The sequence below is a fragment of the Egretta garzetta genome, unplaced genomic scaffold (assembly GCF_000687185.1).
Source record: "Egretta garzetta isolate BGI_Z169 unplaced genomic scaffold, ASM68718v1 scaffold59, whole genome shotgun sequence".
Classification (NCBI taxonomy): Eukaryota; Metazoa; Chordata; class Aves; order Pelecaniformes; family Ardeidae; genus Egretta; species Egretta garzetta.
This window is the reverse complement of record NW_009267230.1, coordinates 1,663,204-1,679,572: the sequence shown is the minus strand read 5'-3', so window position 1 is coordinate 1,679,572 and position 16,369 is coordinate 1,663,204. Positions and strand designations below refer to the sequence as shown.

Sequence of the window (16,369 nt, the reverse complement as noted above, 5' to 3'; positions counted from 1 at the left end):
AGATAAATGCAGGGAGATGAAACCTTGTATTAGAATTTACGCAGGAACCGCTGGGACTTGGGACCACAGGCAGCACGGTGTTAGATGCGGACCAGTTGAAACTGGGGACATGGCTGGCCTGTTGCCATCATACACTGCCTCCACCAATAGCTCCGAGACTCAAGGCAGAGAGTTCCCAATAAATACCAGACGGTTACTGTGCAAAAAAAAAAAAAAAAAAAAAATCCAATTCAAAAAAAGGAAGGTGTCTAAATTTGTATAAAGGAGCAGAAAAAAAAAATACACAACAGCTAACGCTGCTTAGTGCTCTGCACAAAAAAGCTCCATTTAGACAGCTCAGCAGCGCTGGCAGGACATGGCTGACCATGGAGCTGGTGTAGCAATGTCCCAGTCTCTCCGGATCACCACGTCTTTGGCTGTGTCTGCGCATCCTAGGTCCCTCTGCTGGCAGCCAGACTGATAGGATTTTCAGCTCTCTGCAGCTCATGACTGACGGATGGGCCGTTCCCAAATAAAGTATCAGCCAGCATGGAGAAGCTCTGCAGAGGCCGCCGAGGCTGCGCTAAATTCCTCTGAAAGCTGACCACACCGCTCTTTGGGGAGGGTCACGCTCCATCCCCTACACTGGGTGACAGCACCCGTGGAGTAAAGGGCAGGACACCTGCCCTAGCCGTGAAGGAGCATCTCTGCCTCGCCTACCGCTTGGGTGAGCTCCACCAAGTCAGGTCTGCGCTTGGCTCAGCCTGTGACGGTGGGAAAGACCTGGTGCGGGCAGATGAGATGAGCCCTCACCATAACAGGGGCTTCTCAGAGCCAGATTTTATGATTTGATACATATGGGAGCCTGAGCTTCTTTTGCCCTTTTATTTTAAGTCTAAATGAAATGGCGGGTGTCCAGCTACAAAACCTGAGGAGGGCTCTGAGGGCAGGGACCTTTTATGAGAGCAGATTTTCAATGCAGATAAAACAGGGCAGGCTGACGAACACCAAGTCCTTGTCCTTTGACCAGCTAAGGGTTTCTCTGAGCTTGCAGCACTTCCCAACTGCAGATGCAGGAAGAGGGTGGTGTTTGGGCACTGGCCATCTCTTGAGAAACTGGATTAACCGTTAGTTTGGAAGGAGTTTTTTTTTCCAACTCATGCCTTCCAAAGTGCCTGTGTACAGTCAAAAGGCCATACAAAATTACACATATTACAAAGATTGGGGGTGTGAGGGATTATATGGCTGGACCTAAGGCACACCTGGGATCGATACTGTCACCCCAGTAATACAGCCCAGAGTGGATTCATGACAGAAACAAAGGCACTTGAATGAGAAAAAACATCGCCAATTCAGCCTTTTCTTCACCCTGGACTTCTCTTTGCTCTGAGGTACGTAGTTAAAGGGAGAAAAAAAAAATAGCGTTATGAACAATCTCAGGGAGCGGAGATGCCTCCCGCAGCATGTTCTCTCTTGTCCCAGGGAGGCCCTCTCGGATACCACGCAACCGCTCTAAATCACCCTGCCCACCTTCCCTGGCAGCAGCACACGTCTTTGGAAGAGAAGCTGGAGTCAGAGGGTGCACGGTGGGTGAAAGAAAAGGCCCAAGTCCTTTAACTGGTAGCCCAGAGGGCAGAGGTCTGGGCAGCCACCGGCTCAGTGGTTTGCAGGGAGCACAGCCTCCTCTCCTGACAGCCCTTTACTTTGGTTTGCTTTGTTGGTTTTTTGTCTTTTTTTTTTTTTTTTTTTTTTTTTTACAGTCCTTTGTGTTTATGTTTGTCACTATTTGGTGAAAATGTTCCTGTTGTGGCAAAAGGTGATTTTGGCCGCATGTTTCTCCCAGACATAATGAGTGCTCCAAAGCCATGCTGATGGGAGAAGGCATAGCCAGAGCGGCGGGTGCTGGTCCGACGCAGGCGTCTCTTGGGTGAGGGTGGAGGTGGCCTCTTTTTGGCTTCTTTGATCTTGAGCAGGACCTGAAATCAGAAAATAAGATGGAAAAGGTGGGAAGTGCACCAATACTCACAAGGACAGTAAAAGAGGAGCCAAGAAAGGGAAACAGAAGAAGGGGTCCAAAGCCAAAAATTATTGACAAAACAGGGGGATGGCAAGAGGAGCTGCAGAGCAGGAACTGAACTGGCAGCACAGGGTGGCAGCCTGGTAAAAGAAAAAGGCAATCTTAATCTAAAAGGCATTAATGTGAGCGTCATCTGTAAGTCACAGGCGGGGATGATTTTGGTGTATTGTTCTGACAGCTCTGCGATGCCTCAGTTGCAGTATTGCTGCAGCTCTTTTAGGCGCTTCAGTCAAATAACCCAAAACGTGAAAGTCATCTCAACAGTAGTCAAAAGTCCAGAAAACAGGTAAGGAAACATTTAAATATTGGCTTACTTAATCTAGAAAACAGACTGCTGAAGGGGATCTCCGATACATAAAAGCTTTTTACGATGCATATGGGGATCAATAGATTCTCGTATTCCTTAGCAGAAGGGAAAGAAAGAATGCACTTTATTTGCAGGTAGAGGGCTCTCTGCTCCCACATGGCCACCGAGATCATCTGCAGACAAGCATCCTTTTCAGAAAGGGGCTGTCAAGGGCAGGAGGCCAGTATTGGGTGCCAGCGCCTCGGCAGAATCCCCAGCTGCTGGAGCCCTGTCCTTCCTGCTGGGACAGCGGCAGCTCTAGGCACTTGGACTCTCTAAGCATCAGTTCTGTATTTAAGGTCCTCTCATACTGCCAGCTGGGGATCTCCGTACAGCAGGAAACCCAAACACTCCTCTCCCATGACAATTCACTTCCCAGAGGAGGTAGAAAAGTGATTTTGCACTAGAGAGAGGCTCAACCCAAAGCACTGAGGCTGGGATTCTGAACCGTAGCTGTGTTGGACTTCGACTCAACTGAAGGGCAAACTCAGACCATTTTTCCACACCTGAGCTGCCTCTAGCTGCGTCCTGAGGACCTCCCTACCTATGCAGTCTTCTCTAGCGCTCACCTACCCCCTCGGCAAGGGCTGAGAATTCCCCCTTGCTCATCCTCCAGCAGTCCTGGAACACCTGGGGAGCTTCGCAGACATCCCAGGGATGATGGGGGAGGTCGCTGGGGAGCAGGGAGGTGCATGGCCCTTGGGACTGAGCTCAGAGACACGCGTGCCTTCCAGCTCCATGCAGGAAGAGGAGGGAAGCACCAGGTGGCAGCAGCATTTAGCAGATGCTCTTTGAAAGCCAGCCCGGGTAGCTGTGTCGATGCTGATACTCTTTGAGGGGTCCATTGGCTGCAGTGAGCTCTGCAGTTTCTGCCCACTCCGTATCTCCCAGCCTCTCCTTGCCCTACTGGCCTCATCTTCATATTACTGGGGGTGGGAGGGCAGCTGGTTTCAGAGGGGGCGTATAACCATTGGCTACAAACAAAGTAAATTCTGCACTAGAAAAAAAAAAAATCTCCAGCAAACGTGTACTGCTGGGTGGAGGATGAAGGGCTGCTGTCTGCCAGGCTAAAAACTCTGCAGCAGCTGGGCAGGAGGAACACGCCACTCCTTTGCCACTGAGCCACAGCGCTTAAACCCTGCACCTAAAAATAGTGTGGCTTCCTCGCCCCAGTGCAATCTAATCCACATCTAAATAATCTCAGCCTTGGTCTCAGCTGCAGATGCTTCGAGCCGTGCCAAAACCCAAATTCAGTCCTCCTCCTCAGGGGACCAGGGGACAGATGGATGGCAGCACTTGGACCTACAGAGATGTACACTGAACCAAGCCAAGCCCATGCAATATGGCTCCACGGTAAGCTTAGGTGGTAGTAAGCAGGAGTTCTGGTTTAATAAGGTATTTCCTTACTTTATCACTGGGAGTTGGCTTTAGCTGAGCCTTCAGGAATCGAAAGCCAACTACAGGCAGCACACAGAGGGTGATGCTGAGGAAGATTGCTAGCCACACGTTTGGTTGGCTGAGGGTGTTTCGAGCTGTACCTGAAAAACAAAAGCATGTTTAAAACCATAACAGCAGCACCTCTCACCGTCATTCACCTGAACTTATCACTCTGTGATTCCAAAGCACCTGGAAAACAGACCGAAATGTAAAGCAGACACCATCTCCAACAGTGAAATCAGCTTGCTGTAGAGAGGACAGCAATACCAGTATCACTGAGACAAGCAAAGAAAAATGCAACATCCTGACACACCTGCAGCAACAACTCAGGGAGACAAGGATGTCGGTGTGAATGCCTCACCTCTTTACATAGAGTCAAATCACTGCAAAGGATTGATACAACCTTCTTCAGGAGCGGTCCATCCCTCTCACCTCTTGCCAGTACTGCAGTGCAAAAGGAGGAATACCGTTTTCTTACTTTCCGGCACCATTTCCTGAAGCATAGGGAGTACTGACTCCGACTGCCCAGCAGACGGCAGAATCACAGCCCTTTAGGAGAGCAGCATGTGTTGCTCTGGGTGTCTGCATGGGCAGCACAGTCTAATGGGTGTATTGGCAGAGCAACTGCCATGTGCTGGCGTGACACTGCCACCTTCTCTGGAACCAAAGTTCTCACTTCTGGCTTCTCCAAAACTGAAGGAATCTAAGATAGAACAAACAGTCTGCAAACCCCTTATTACAGGGCTTAATGATGCTGTTGTTGACAGTAAAGTTGCTGAATGTTTTCTTTTCAGTTGGCCAAATTCTGCTGCAGTACAACTCCACTGAAATTAAAGTAAACAAGTTGTCTGAGTCCAGACTAGAAACACTTTCCTTAAAAATGGTTTCAGACTGAGACCTCATTAAGCAGCCCTTGGCATTAGGAGGGCTAAGGAGTGGCTGAGGGAACTGGAGTTGTTCAGCCTGGAGAAGAGGAGGCTGAGGGGAGACCTTATGGCTCCCTACAACTGCCTGACAGGAGGGGGGAACCAGGCAGGGTTGGTCTCTTCTGCCAAGTAAAAAGGGATAGAACAAGAGCAAATGGCCTCAAGTTGCGCCAGGGGAAGTTTCAAATGGATATTAGGAATAATTTCTTTACTGAAAGAGTGGTCAAGCCTTGGAACAGGCTGCCCAGAGAGGTGGTGGAGTCACCATCCCTGGAGGTGTTCAGAAAATGAGTAGACGTGGCACTTTGGGACATGGTTTAGTAGGCATGGTGGTGTTGGGTTGATGGGTGGACTTGATGACCTTGGAGGTCTTTTCCAACCTTAATGATTCTATGATGCTGGCAAATTTAACCTACATAGTACCAACAGAGCAGCAGATAGAGATATCCCTGGCAAGTGAGTTACCACCTGTCTTTGGAAACTGAGCAGACACTCTGTTTTCTCTCACTCAGCATTTTTGATACTAAAAGCCATCTTACAGTGGGTGTGACCATCTGCTTGGAAAATATATTACAACAACTGACCTGCATCTCAGATATTTCTAAAATGGCCAAGCATCTTGGTATTGCAGTGAAGATGGTCAGAACAAGTCTTGGCTTAGCAATTCATCCAGACATAAAAGCATTGATTAATACACCAATCTGAGACTTGAAACAAAAAGCACTGGGATTCCAGAAGTAGAGCCTCATAACAACGCTGTTTTCTATGGATGCACAGAGCTATTAAAAACATCTGAATTACTTTGCTAAGCTTTCATCTTTCTCCTGGTTAAAGTCTCAGGAGATGGACTAATTTTTATGTTATCCTTCACTTTTTGTATGTCTTCAGAAATCTGTTATGTAAAGTAACTCCAAAGACCTGGTCATCATTGGAATTTTTTTTGTTGGGAATTTGCCATTTAACCTGGCTGAAGGCTCACCATAATCACATGGCATTTTTCTCATGTCTAACTGGATGTTGTACTTCTATACTTTCCTATACCAACATGTTAACAAAAGAACACACATCCTTCTGCAAACAAAATGCTCCTAGATATTTGCTAGAATTGGACACCTGGAAACAGAATATAAAAGAGCAGCAGAAAGCATTCCAGCCAGCTTTATATAAAGGACCATTCTTGTGGCTGCATGTGAATGTGCTTTCTTATGCAGGAAGTGAATGTGGCACACATTCACCGGGATGGATGGGATTCAAAATAAGCATTCCCAGCAGCCCTCAGAAATACCTTGTCATTTATTGTAGGAAAGGCAATCAATATATTCTGTTATTGCCTTTAGAGAGGCAGTAACATGTACTAGAAATACTAGACAGATTTAAACCCCACTATATACCCACTCTGAGTACAGTCCAGATTTCTCCCAGGGCTTACCAACGAAGGGAAAGGAGGCTGTGAAGATCAGGTACATGCCATCACTATACATAGTGAAGGTGATAGCAAAGTAAACAGAAAGGCTGCCCCAGATGAAGAATTGGTTCACAACTGTCCAGTAAGAGGTGTCCAAGCCAATCTGAAAGAATGGAGCAACAAAGCTATTGTCAATGCCTTAATTATTCAGCAGATCTGTGCTGAACACAGCTTGTCCTCTGCTTTGTACACCTGCCCCCCAGACTGTTAGCCATTCAAGTCTCAAGAAATACCAAGCCACAGATTACAGGATACCGGGAGACCATTCAAGGCAAGCATTACTACATTTGCCCGGTAGCTGCCCTCTTCTCAAGCATTCACCAGTGGCCAGTACTGGAGACAGGACACTAAGTTCTAAATGGGCCATTCTTATGTCCCCACCCCCAAGCTGTGATCTAGCATAGAAAGTTAGGAGAAGGAGCCTACAAGACCTCAGACAGCAGAAACAATCATCTAGGAAGGTGTGATTGATTTGATTTCTTTTAAGAAATTCCTCTCATCCTTCTAGTACCATCTGAACTTTAGCTATTTCTTCCAGCAAGTGCAGGACTAGCATTTACATCATGCATGGGCCCAGGCTACAGAGGCAGCCCCATGATGAAGATCTTATAAATAACTGCCTGGTAGCAGAAAGACAGTCCTGCACTTCAAACCCTTCCCATAAAACTGGAATGAGTCCTTCTCCATTCCCAGCCTGAACTGTTTTGTCTGCTATGACTGCAAAATTCCCAAGGCAAAGACTCTGCTTTCCTGTCACCCTGATCTTTCATAACATACAAATATGTTGTTCTGTTGAACATCAGAGAGTAATCTGGTGTCAAGAGACTTCTTTTGCAAGAATGCAAGATGCAGCAGCACATACAGTGCTATCAAGATCCCAGGTGGCTCTCCAGATGCTGCCGTCATAAAACAACAACTAATTCCTAAAAATATTACCTGGGATGCCTTACCTGTACAGACACCACAATCAGTAAGCAGGTCTGGGCCATCAGTGCAAAGGACTGGTAGTCAGCAATGGCCTTCCCATCACTTCTCATTGTATTGTACATGGCCCCATAGGGGATGAAGAAGAGAATGAGGGAACTGTAGATTCCTTGCAACATGCACTTGACAAACACCACTTTGTTAAAATAGAGGTTTTGCTGGCCAGGCACATACAGCTGAGGAAACAGCATGCTCCAACGATCATCCACATCCTGAAAGCAGACAGGAGATGGTCAGATTTGCTGGCACCTACCCAACTGATCACACAAGACCACTTAGGGTTGCCATGTCCCTGTGACATGCATTTCCATGAGAAAAGGCTTAGCACACAAATCAGTTGTGCTGATGGGCATGCCACATGCCAAGGTCACCTAGACACATTTTCCATGTTGAATTTTACCTTTCTTGTGCAGAAAAATCTGACAAGTGCTGCAAAAAAACCCCGAAGGTACACTTCATCTTGAGCAGACTGCATGGTCTTCTCCCCTGAGAGCTGCCTGGAAGTTGAGGGATAGAAGATACCTCACCTGGGTCCACACACAGGCAAGGCTGTCTGACCTGGATCCCTTAAGTGTCCAGAACTGAAGACCATGAACCATTGCAGAGCAGCAAGTTCCTACTTATTTAACTTGTAAAAGGCATATAGGGGCAGCTTTATTGCTCCCATGTCTTGCTGAATAGTAATAGCATATGAGGTGGAAATGTGTATGTGAAATTACTGCAGGAAGACTTCCACTAGAAATGCTGAACCTGGGAAACGTGGCTTCAGAGTTCTAGTTCATTCATTGTTCTGTGTGGTCATTAAAAAGTCACTTGTCAGGCTTCAGGAGCAGAGCTAATAAGATGTGACTACTTCAGGGGAGTATTGCAATGGCAGCTTTTACTGTAGTCAACAGCCTAACCCAAAAGTCTCACCACACGCTGAAACCCACAGGCCAAATCAAGATAATACACCATCTCCTCCCTGGTGCATCCTTATTACGTGCTATTAGTTTTCACGGGCAGGAAACTATGTTAGGGGCTACCAAAATAGCTAACCAAAAAGCCATCTGCTTTTGCTTCATGGAACCAGCTCAAAGCTGGAGATAAAACCCCTATAAAAAAATCCAGGCATTGATAGAAACAGTACCTGATCGAAGAGACTCATTCCTAGCACCGGGAGGGAGGTATACACCAAATTGTAAAGTGTAATGAACCACTCATCGTAGACAGTCTAAAGAAAAAAAAAAAAAAGCAGAGCATGGAGTTACCAAAAGGCTGCCTTTTCCATCTCCTCAAAAGTATACACAGTTAAATGCTGGCACATCTTTGTTCAAGACACTACTGAGGCCAAGAGCATAAGGTGACTCAAGCTCAGCAGCTCTAAATGGCTTGTACCATAAGCTGTGGGAACACACAGGGGAAGGATTGTGTTATGCCAGCCCTGTTTGCTCAGCATCCACACCGGCCACAGCCAGAGAAGGAGACCCCTGCCCCACTCTCTGCAGCGGGCAGCCAGCGGGCAGGGCCGACGGAAACTTGTTTGATGGCTATAGTCAATTTGAATGCTTTCAAAAACCCACGAGGCACCCGTGTGCTTCATAATGCACCTAAAAAATGTCTTCAGGCATCTGTCCTCTACCAGCAGTACAATGAAGGCAGCAATATCTGCTTCACACCCATACAGGTGAAGAAGAGAGACCTGTGTGCCGTTCAGTCAGGTGGGGGGAATGGCTTAGCTTATTTCCTTTTAAAATATTTCCAGATACTTGAAAATGCTGGACATAACTGTGAGAAAACAGAATCTGGACGTACCTGTGCTGAGAAGCCAGAGAAGAAACCATACCAGAAATGCAGCAACGTGAAGGCAAAATTCTTATAGAAGAAGTATTTGAGGAATTTGCACATGCGGATGTAGGACCACCGGCCGTGGACCAAGAGCAGGCGCTGCAGGTAGCGGAACTGTGCAAAGGAGAAGTCACTGGACAAGACAGCCTGCATCCCCTCCTGGCCACTGATACCAACCCCGATGTGGGCAGCTGCAACAAGATCATTGATCATGTTATTACACCGAGAGTTTTGATCACCCCATTTTTTTAAATGACTTACCTGCATTGGGGCATCGTGTTAATTCCCTCCCAGCCTTCATAAAAAGTCATATGTAAAGTTATTTTTAAAAAAATAAAAATATTTTGGGACAGGAGTCTTTCAGCAGCATTATGATTTTGGCTGTGTTGATACTGGGCGTGTATTATTTGAATGAAATTACACCCTCCGCGACAATTCATGTTTTCTTTCTGAATGTTTTCCAACAGCATAAATGCTGTTGTTCATAACAGCTGCGGTTATGAAAAAATAACTTTAATTTATACTGACATGTGACTTGTATTTACATGCATGTATGTCCTTCCAGCAGCCTTAAAATACTGCTCCAGACAAGCAAAATCTTCAAACCCCTTACAGATTTCTCAGACGCAGTGCTATAAGGCAGACTGCAGCCTTTTTACATTTCCTAGGCTTTATTAGTTCAATCAAACAGTTAGATAGAAGACTCACATATTTTTTAATAGTAACTTGGGTTTATTAAACATGGACATAAGTTTAATGTGACAGCTAATTATACCGCTTTAACTAATGAGAACAATCTTGATGGCTGGAGGTTGGTTAGATTCAGAGGTTTCCATGGAACAGTGAATTAATAAAATCCCAAAGTCCCAACCCTCTCGTGGGGGGATTGGGTAAGTTTCTAATTATCATGTACACTTTAGCTTTTCTTATCCTTTCTTTACTGACTGCCTGACTTATCTCCCTTGAAGCTCCCTACTTAGCCTTTTCTTTCTTAATTAAAAGGCTACAGTTAATCAATTCTTGCAAATTAACACAAGGAAGATTAGCAATAGGCCCTTCTGAATAATCTTAATTTAATTATACCTAGTTCGGGGATTTTTTTTCATAAATACACTGAGGTAATGCAGCATCAAGTGATGCTCAAGGACGAAGGGGCCTAGAAGCCCATGATTTGTAACTCAAGGGAGATAATTGACAAATGGCCCTACCACATCGAAATGTTAAAAAAAAATCATGTAACATTATACAGACTATTTACAGGCATGGAGATTTTCTTTCTACGTTGCAGACAGGCCCTCTCTGAAACAAACTTGTTTGTTCTTTGTATTCCCCTAGTGATGGTGGCCATGCAGACACACAGGTGGACATGTCACAGCCTCACTGGGCTTTTTTCTTTTCTAAGGCAGAAACAGAGAAATAGGCAGTAAGTGCAACCTTAGCTTCCTGCGGTCCTGGTGGTGGGAGCACACCAAAGGGCCCTCTTGTGTGTCCGGGAAGGCAGGAGACACCAGTGGCCTATCGTGATAGTGCTCTGAGGAAACTTGCCAACACTTGGGACACAGCCACTTGATGCCACAAAGAGGGCAGTACAGAAGGCACTCAGAAATGTGTTCCAGCTGCTAGGCCACCTCAGACAGCAAATACATCAGTGAGTCAGTTTGCTAGAGCGTGCCGGCTGTCGGCCATCACTCACTTTTGATCATGCTGACATCGTTGGCGCCGTCTCCGATTGCCAGGGTCACAGCCTTCTTGTACTTCTTCACCAGCTCCACCACCTGGGCCTTCTGCAGGGGAGTCACCCGGCAGCAGATCACCACTTTGCACATGCAGGCGGTCCTTACCAGCTCCAGCTCCAGATTCCCTTCCAGCGCGTAAGCCTGAGAAGAAGGAGGGAAGGGGTTGTTCAGGATGCAGGGGGAAGGAAATGAGAACTGAGCTAGTTCTTCCATTCGACAGAAGGGAGGTACGAGATACCCCAAAGAGTATTCCATTCAGTCACAGGGAGCATCCACACTGCGCAACATCGTGCCACGCAACATATGCCTATGGGCTTGCACCTCAGATGCACCACAGCTGGATACGTGCCACAGCTGGATATGCACCACAGCTGGATATGCACCACAGCTGGATACGTGCCACAGCTGGATATGCACCACAGCTGGATATGCGCCACAGCTGGATATGCACCACAGCTGGATATGTGCCACAGCTGCTCTGGCTGATGTAACCTGACAGTGCAGCAGAAGTGTCAAACACCACCAGCACTAAATTAACGAAGCTGCTGCTGGGCCTGAGACAACCTTGCATATCTCCGTGCAAGAGGGCCTCTGCTCATCCCCCTTGCTTTATTTTTTAAGCTCTGGGAGATCTGTGATATAAATAGAAGGGATTTCAATTTGGGAGTGCTTAATTAAAACAAAACATGGAAAAAGCTGAGCTCAGGTGGGCATGACAAAGCAAAACAAAAAGCCAGGGAGGAGGCAACTTTGCTCTGAGTGCTGACCTTTTGAATCAGTCAGCCGCGTTCTTTCTGTTTGGGAACCACGGAGATAATTGGATGTCTGGTCACCCCTCCAGCTCTGCATGAGGAGGGGGCAGTGTTTGCTTTTCATATATCAGATCATGCTTTTTATCTCTGTTCTTTGGTGTTGCTTCTCAGTAGACATGCGCGGAAGGAATCTACAGGGCTCTCCTCCTCAGAGCCATTGTGGCAGGCTCTCTTGCCCTTTCTGCATTAAGGCAGACAATCCTTAGGCCAGATATCCCTTCTTCTTGAAACAGAGAGCTGTGAGTCACCAGCGCCTTGCTTCTCTCCTGTTAGTGGCAGGCAGGCTTGCTCAACAAGAGCGACCTTGCCATGGTTTAGCTTTAGTGCCAGCAGGTAGAGATGGCTTTTTGCCACAACATCCTCACTGCACAGCACTAGCAAATTGTTATTCCATAGTATGTTAATGGTATTAATGGTACTGAACACAAATCAATGAGTATGATGATGTCATTACAGTTGCTGATGTGCTGCTATTCACTCACTTTGTTTAAGGAAGACCACATGTATGCATAGCCCCAGCACTGCCATCCCACCCATCCGCACGTAAGGATGTGGCACTGAACATATGCTGAAATGAACATAGTGGGACAGTATCAGCACTATTACCATTGCTCAAGTTCTAGGTTCATAGAAATAAATAAATAACATCTAGTTTTGTCCACACTGCCCTTGTGGTCCACACCCAGGAGAAAGCCATTGCCTCGGTGAGACTGGCTATGTCCACTCTGCTTCAGGCTATGTGGGCTGGCTGCTCCCACACAGCCCAGATTTTAATTCGTGTGGGACATATCTCCTTGCCAGGGTGTGGGTGAGTGTGTGGTTCTCCAGGAATAAAAAGAAAGCTTTGTCACTGCTGCCAGTTGTGCATTTACAGCACAACACTTGGGGTCTGTGCTGCAGGCTGGAGGGATGGAATAGCAACAGACAGGGCTTGCAGCTGGCTGGGATGTCAGAAGATTTGCCCATGCAGATGCAAGGAGCTTGATAGACCTCTTGTCTCTTTTTCAGTGGGGATCTAAAGGGGATCAAGGCCCTGGAGTTAAAGAGGAAGCGAGTGTAAAAGAGAGGGAGAGGATACCTGACAACATAGACACTGCCTGAAAGTGTCCCCTCTAGTCCAGGGTCCGTATACGTGGCACACAAGCCAAAAATGGAGCAAGATGAGATATTTCTTTTTTTAATAGTAATTTTCCAGGCTGGTGTAGAGCTGGGAGTTAAATTTGCTGGACTGCCATCAAGAGAGGCAGCAACCGCAGGGAACAGAAGCATCTTGTCTTTGAAAGGCAGTGCCTCCCAGCTCTTTCCACTTCTACATATTTGCTTCCCCTGCAGGCTGGGAAAGCAAAATGTAGTAGACAAATAAACCTGATGTAGACTATAAGGACAATCTTTTTGGTAGGGACAGCTGTGACAGGACAAGGGGTAATGGTTTTAAACTGAAGCAGGGTAGGTTTAGACTGGCTATAAGGAAGAAATTCTTTACAATGAGGGTGCTGAAACACTGGAATGGGTTGCTCAGAGAGATAGTGGAGGCCCCATCCCTGAGAACATTCAAGACCAGGTTGGATGGGGCTCTGAGCAACCTGATCTGGTTAGTGGTGTCCCTGCTCACTGCAGGGGGGTTGGGCTAGATGACCTCTAGGGGCCCCTTCTAACCCAAAACATTCTACGATTCTATGAAAACTTCCTCCCAGACAGGTTGAAAAGGATCTAAATTGTTTTTTTCTCTTATCTGCCTTAAAAAATTTCCAGGGATTGAAAATCTATTCCAGTGCTTCACTATTCTTACCAGGAAGACATTTCACCCAAAACTCTCTCATCTCAGTTTAATTCCATTACTTGGTTTACCTGTTATTATTTGAAGAGTATTACCAAGACTGATCAGCAGCTCAGAAATCCTCACTCTCTCAATTTTCCCCTGTGCTTTCCAGATCAGGCATGACTGCTCTTACAGTTTTATTTTTACTTTCTCTCTCTTTTATTTTCTCAAAGAAAGTGGTCCAAATAAGTTGAATTATTTCAGCTTAGACTTTACTGATGCCAAATGAAGCAGGAGGCTTTCTTCACAAGTCTTACAGACAATACCCTTACATACATATCTCTTATTTTGTATGTGTAGTTGATTATGTGGAAGTGGAGAACAAGGCATTTGTTCTTACTGAATTGCATTCTCCATTTTTTGGAAGTATTTCTCCAATTCATTAAAATTGTTTTCAAATCTAATCTTGAAATCCATCATGCCTGCAGTTTCCCCCAGCCTGGTGTTACCTGCTCTCTTGTGGACACCAAATATCAAGTAGATGCAGGATAGCTCCCTGCAGATGCCACTTTATTGTTGGTTTAGATCAACAGTGAGCCCTTAAGAGCTGTATTTTCAAAGCAGTCTTGCATCTGTCACCTAACCGTTTCATCTATACCATACTACTTCAATTTGCTTATAAGAACATCATGTGAGCATCAAACAATTTATTAGTTAAGTTATAAGATAGGTATTATATCTGTTAAATATTATCTGTTATCAGGTATATTTAGTAGAACATGTTCTTGGCATACTTGAAACCCATGTCTGATGTTATCTTATCTTCTTGCTGCATCTACAAACTGCCTGATTATTTTTCTAGTATCTTTCTGGAAATGAAATTTTCTCTCTCTGCCCCTCTTGTACTCCTAACATCAGGGCCAACTCCACTCTGTTCCAGTCTTCTGAAACCTTGCCCATCACCTTTGATGTCTCAGATAGCCACTGAACTTAATCTTCAATTAGGAAAAAAAAAATCCAGTCCTCTAGAGATAAATTTTTAAAGCATTTTCAGGCTTCCAGTATGTCCCTATCACATTAAGTTCTTCAGATAACCCAGACCTAACATGGCTCTGAACCTTCCTTACCAGGCTGTGGCCGGTGATAACCAGACCGTACACCCCATTGGCTTGCTCGTCAGGTAGAATTTTTATTTTTTTTGAAGATTTTTCAAACTGAATGTTGATTTCATCACTGTCCAGAAAGGAGTCTGGCTTCATCTTTTTCCTTGCATCCCTAAAAAAAAATCCAGAATAATAATGAAAACCTTATAAAGATATATATGTTTTATTAAATCAACTTTATGAAAATAAAAAATCAATGCTTCCTTTTGACAGTTAAGTTCAATTGTCCCTGTATCCCTACAACAACATGCACAGTTTAGCTGCTGCTGTTTGTGCGGATCATCCACATGCTTGTGAAACTCTTAACGAGTGTGTGCTAAACCTGCGCTGATTTAAAGTCACACAAATTATCTGAGTGTCATGAAGGACAGTATCCCAAAGGGCATCCCAATTTTCTGTGAGTATTTTCTGGCAACCACCTATTTCAAGAGAAAAGGACTGAAAAACTTGCCTGTTTTGTGAATTTGTGTCTACTGAAGAGGCTAGGGAAGAAGGTGATTTCTAGATAATGCTAGGAAAGGACCAGATCCAGGCAGAGGTCCGCAATGTGGATGAATGACAATAGCAGTAGAGCAACAGTGGAGCTCAAACCTGGAGCCAAAGGCTTTGTGGCTCCAGATCATTTGTTCAATGTCAGCTGAAATTGCCTGCCTGACTCTGCTTTCTTACGCATTTATATAGATTTGACCTCTTGGATCCAGAACCTTCAGATTTTATCCTCAGAGGAGATTTCTACATTGTGTTTAGCTGCCTGATCTTCCAGGGAGCCAGCTAAGCCCTTACCTAAGGTCCCCGAATGAACTGCATCAAGTAAAGCCCACAGGAGAAAAAGGTGTAATAATACAAAATACAAATAGTGTACGAAAGAAGCTGTATATTTCAGCCATTTACCTCAGCTCATTAAGTACATCATCAGATGTGCTGCCTTCAATAACGAAAACATCCTCCATGTCATCATTCAGCAAGTTGCAGGAGTAACCAATATTCATTGCTGTCTCTGGGAAAGACAAACCAGGAAGATGACCCATCTTAGCAGCCCCAAACCCACCCACTGGCTCTGTGGCCTTTTTACACACACGACAAAAGCTCTCTTTCTCACTCAAAAGAGCTCCAAGTCTTTCAGAGTCAACAGTTTAAGAGACCTAGGAGAGTCACCTTGATGGACGTAGCAGCAAATCTCCCCTAATTGGGCTTCACAAGGCCACAGAGAAAAATAATGCTGCCAAAATTAAAAAGCGTAAAACACCCTTTGGTCAACGTACTTGGGGGAATAAAAAACATTTCGTACTGATTAAAAAAATTTTTTTCAGGATTTTTAACTTTCCCTCCTCCTACTCCCAGAAAAGCCCCAAACCATAGTTCTGACGAAGAATATCAAGACATTTTTTTCATAACATTCTGAAAAAAAAGTATTTTGGTATTTTACAAGTGTATTGGGTTTGTGTGGCAAGGTTTTGGTAGCAGGGGTGCTACAGGGGTGGCTTCTGTGAGAAGCTGCCAGAAGCCTCCCCCATGTCCCATAGGGCCAGTGCCAGCCGGCTCCAAGGTAGACCTGCCACTGGCCAAGGCCGAGCCCATCAGAGATGGTGGTAGTGTCTCTGGGATAATGCATTTAAGAAAGAGGGTAAAAAACAGCTGCGCAAGAGCAGCCGGGAGAGAGGAGTGAGAATGCATGAGAGGGACAGCCCTACAGACACCCAGGCCAGTGCCGCAGGAGGGGCTCCAGGCGCCAGAGCAGAGATTCCCCTCAGCCCCTGGTGCAGCCCATGGTGGGGCAGGCTGTCCCCCTGCAGCCCAGGGAGGCCCACAGGGGAGCAGATCCCCACCTGCAGCCCGGGGAGGACCTCATGCCGGAGCA

General features: G+C 45.8%; 1 protein-coding gene across 1 annotated transcript in view; it reads right to left on the bottom strand.

Annotated features, from left to right (window-relative positions):
- Positions 1–272: 272 nt before the first annotated feature.
- The window catches only part of LOC104133886 (phospholipid-transporting ATPase ID), a gene marked incomplete at its 5' end in the record, with an annotated part of 50,890 nt that continues 34,793 nt past the window's right edge, over positions 273–16,369 (bottom strand). Inside the window, 9 exons of the mRNA XM_035902735.1 lie at positions 273–1,955; positions 3,810–3,940; positions 6,195–6,333; positions 7,181–7,426; positions 8,344–8,427; positions 9,009–9,232; positions 10,735–10,918; positions 14,476–14,623; positions 15,403–15,508. Of these exons, the coding sequence (XP_035758628.1) occupies positions 1,734–1,955; positions 3,810–3,940; positions 6,195–6,333; positions 7,181–7,426; positions 8,344–8,427; positions 9,009–9,232; positions 10,735–10,918; positions 14,476–14,623; positions 15,403–15,508 (1,484 nt within the window). The remainder of the gene's footprint in view (positions 1,956–3,809; positions 3,941–6,194; positions 6,334–7,180; positions 7,427–8,343; positions 8,428–9,008; positions 9,233–10,734; positions 10,919–14,475; positions 14,624–15,402; positions 15,509–16,369) is intronic.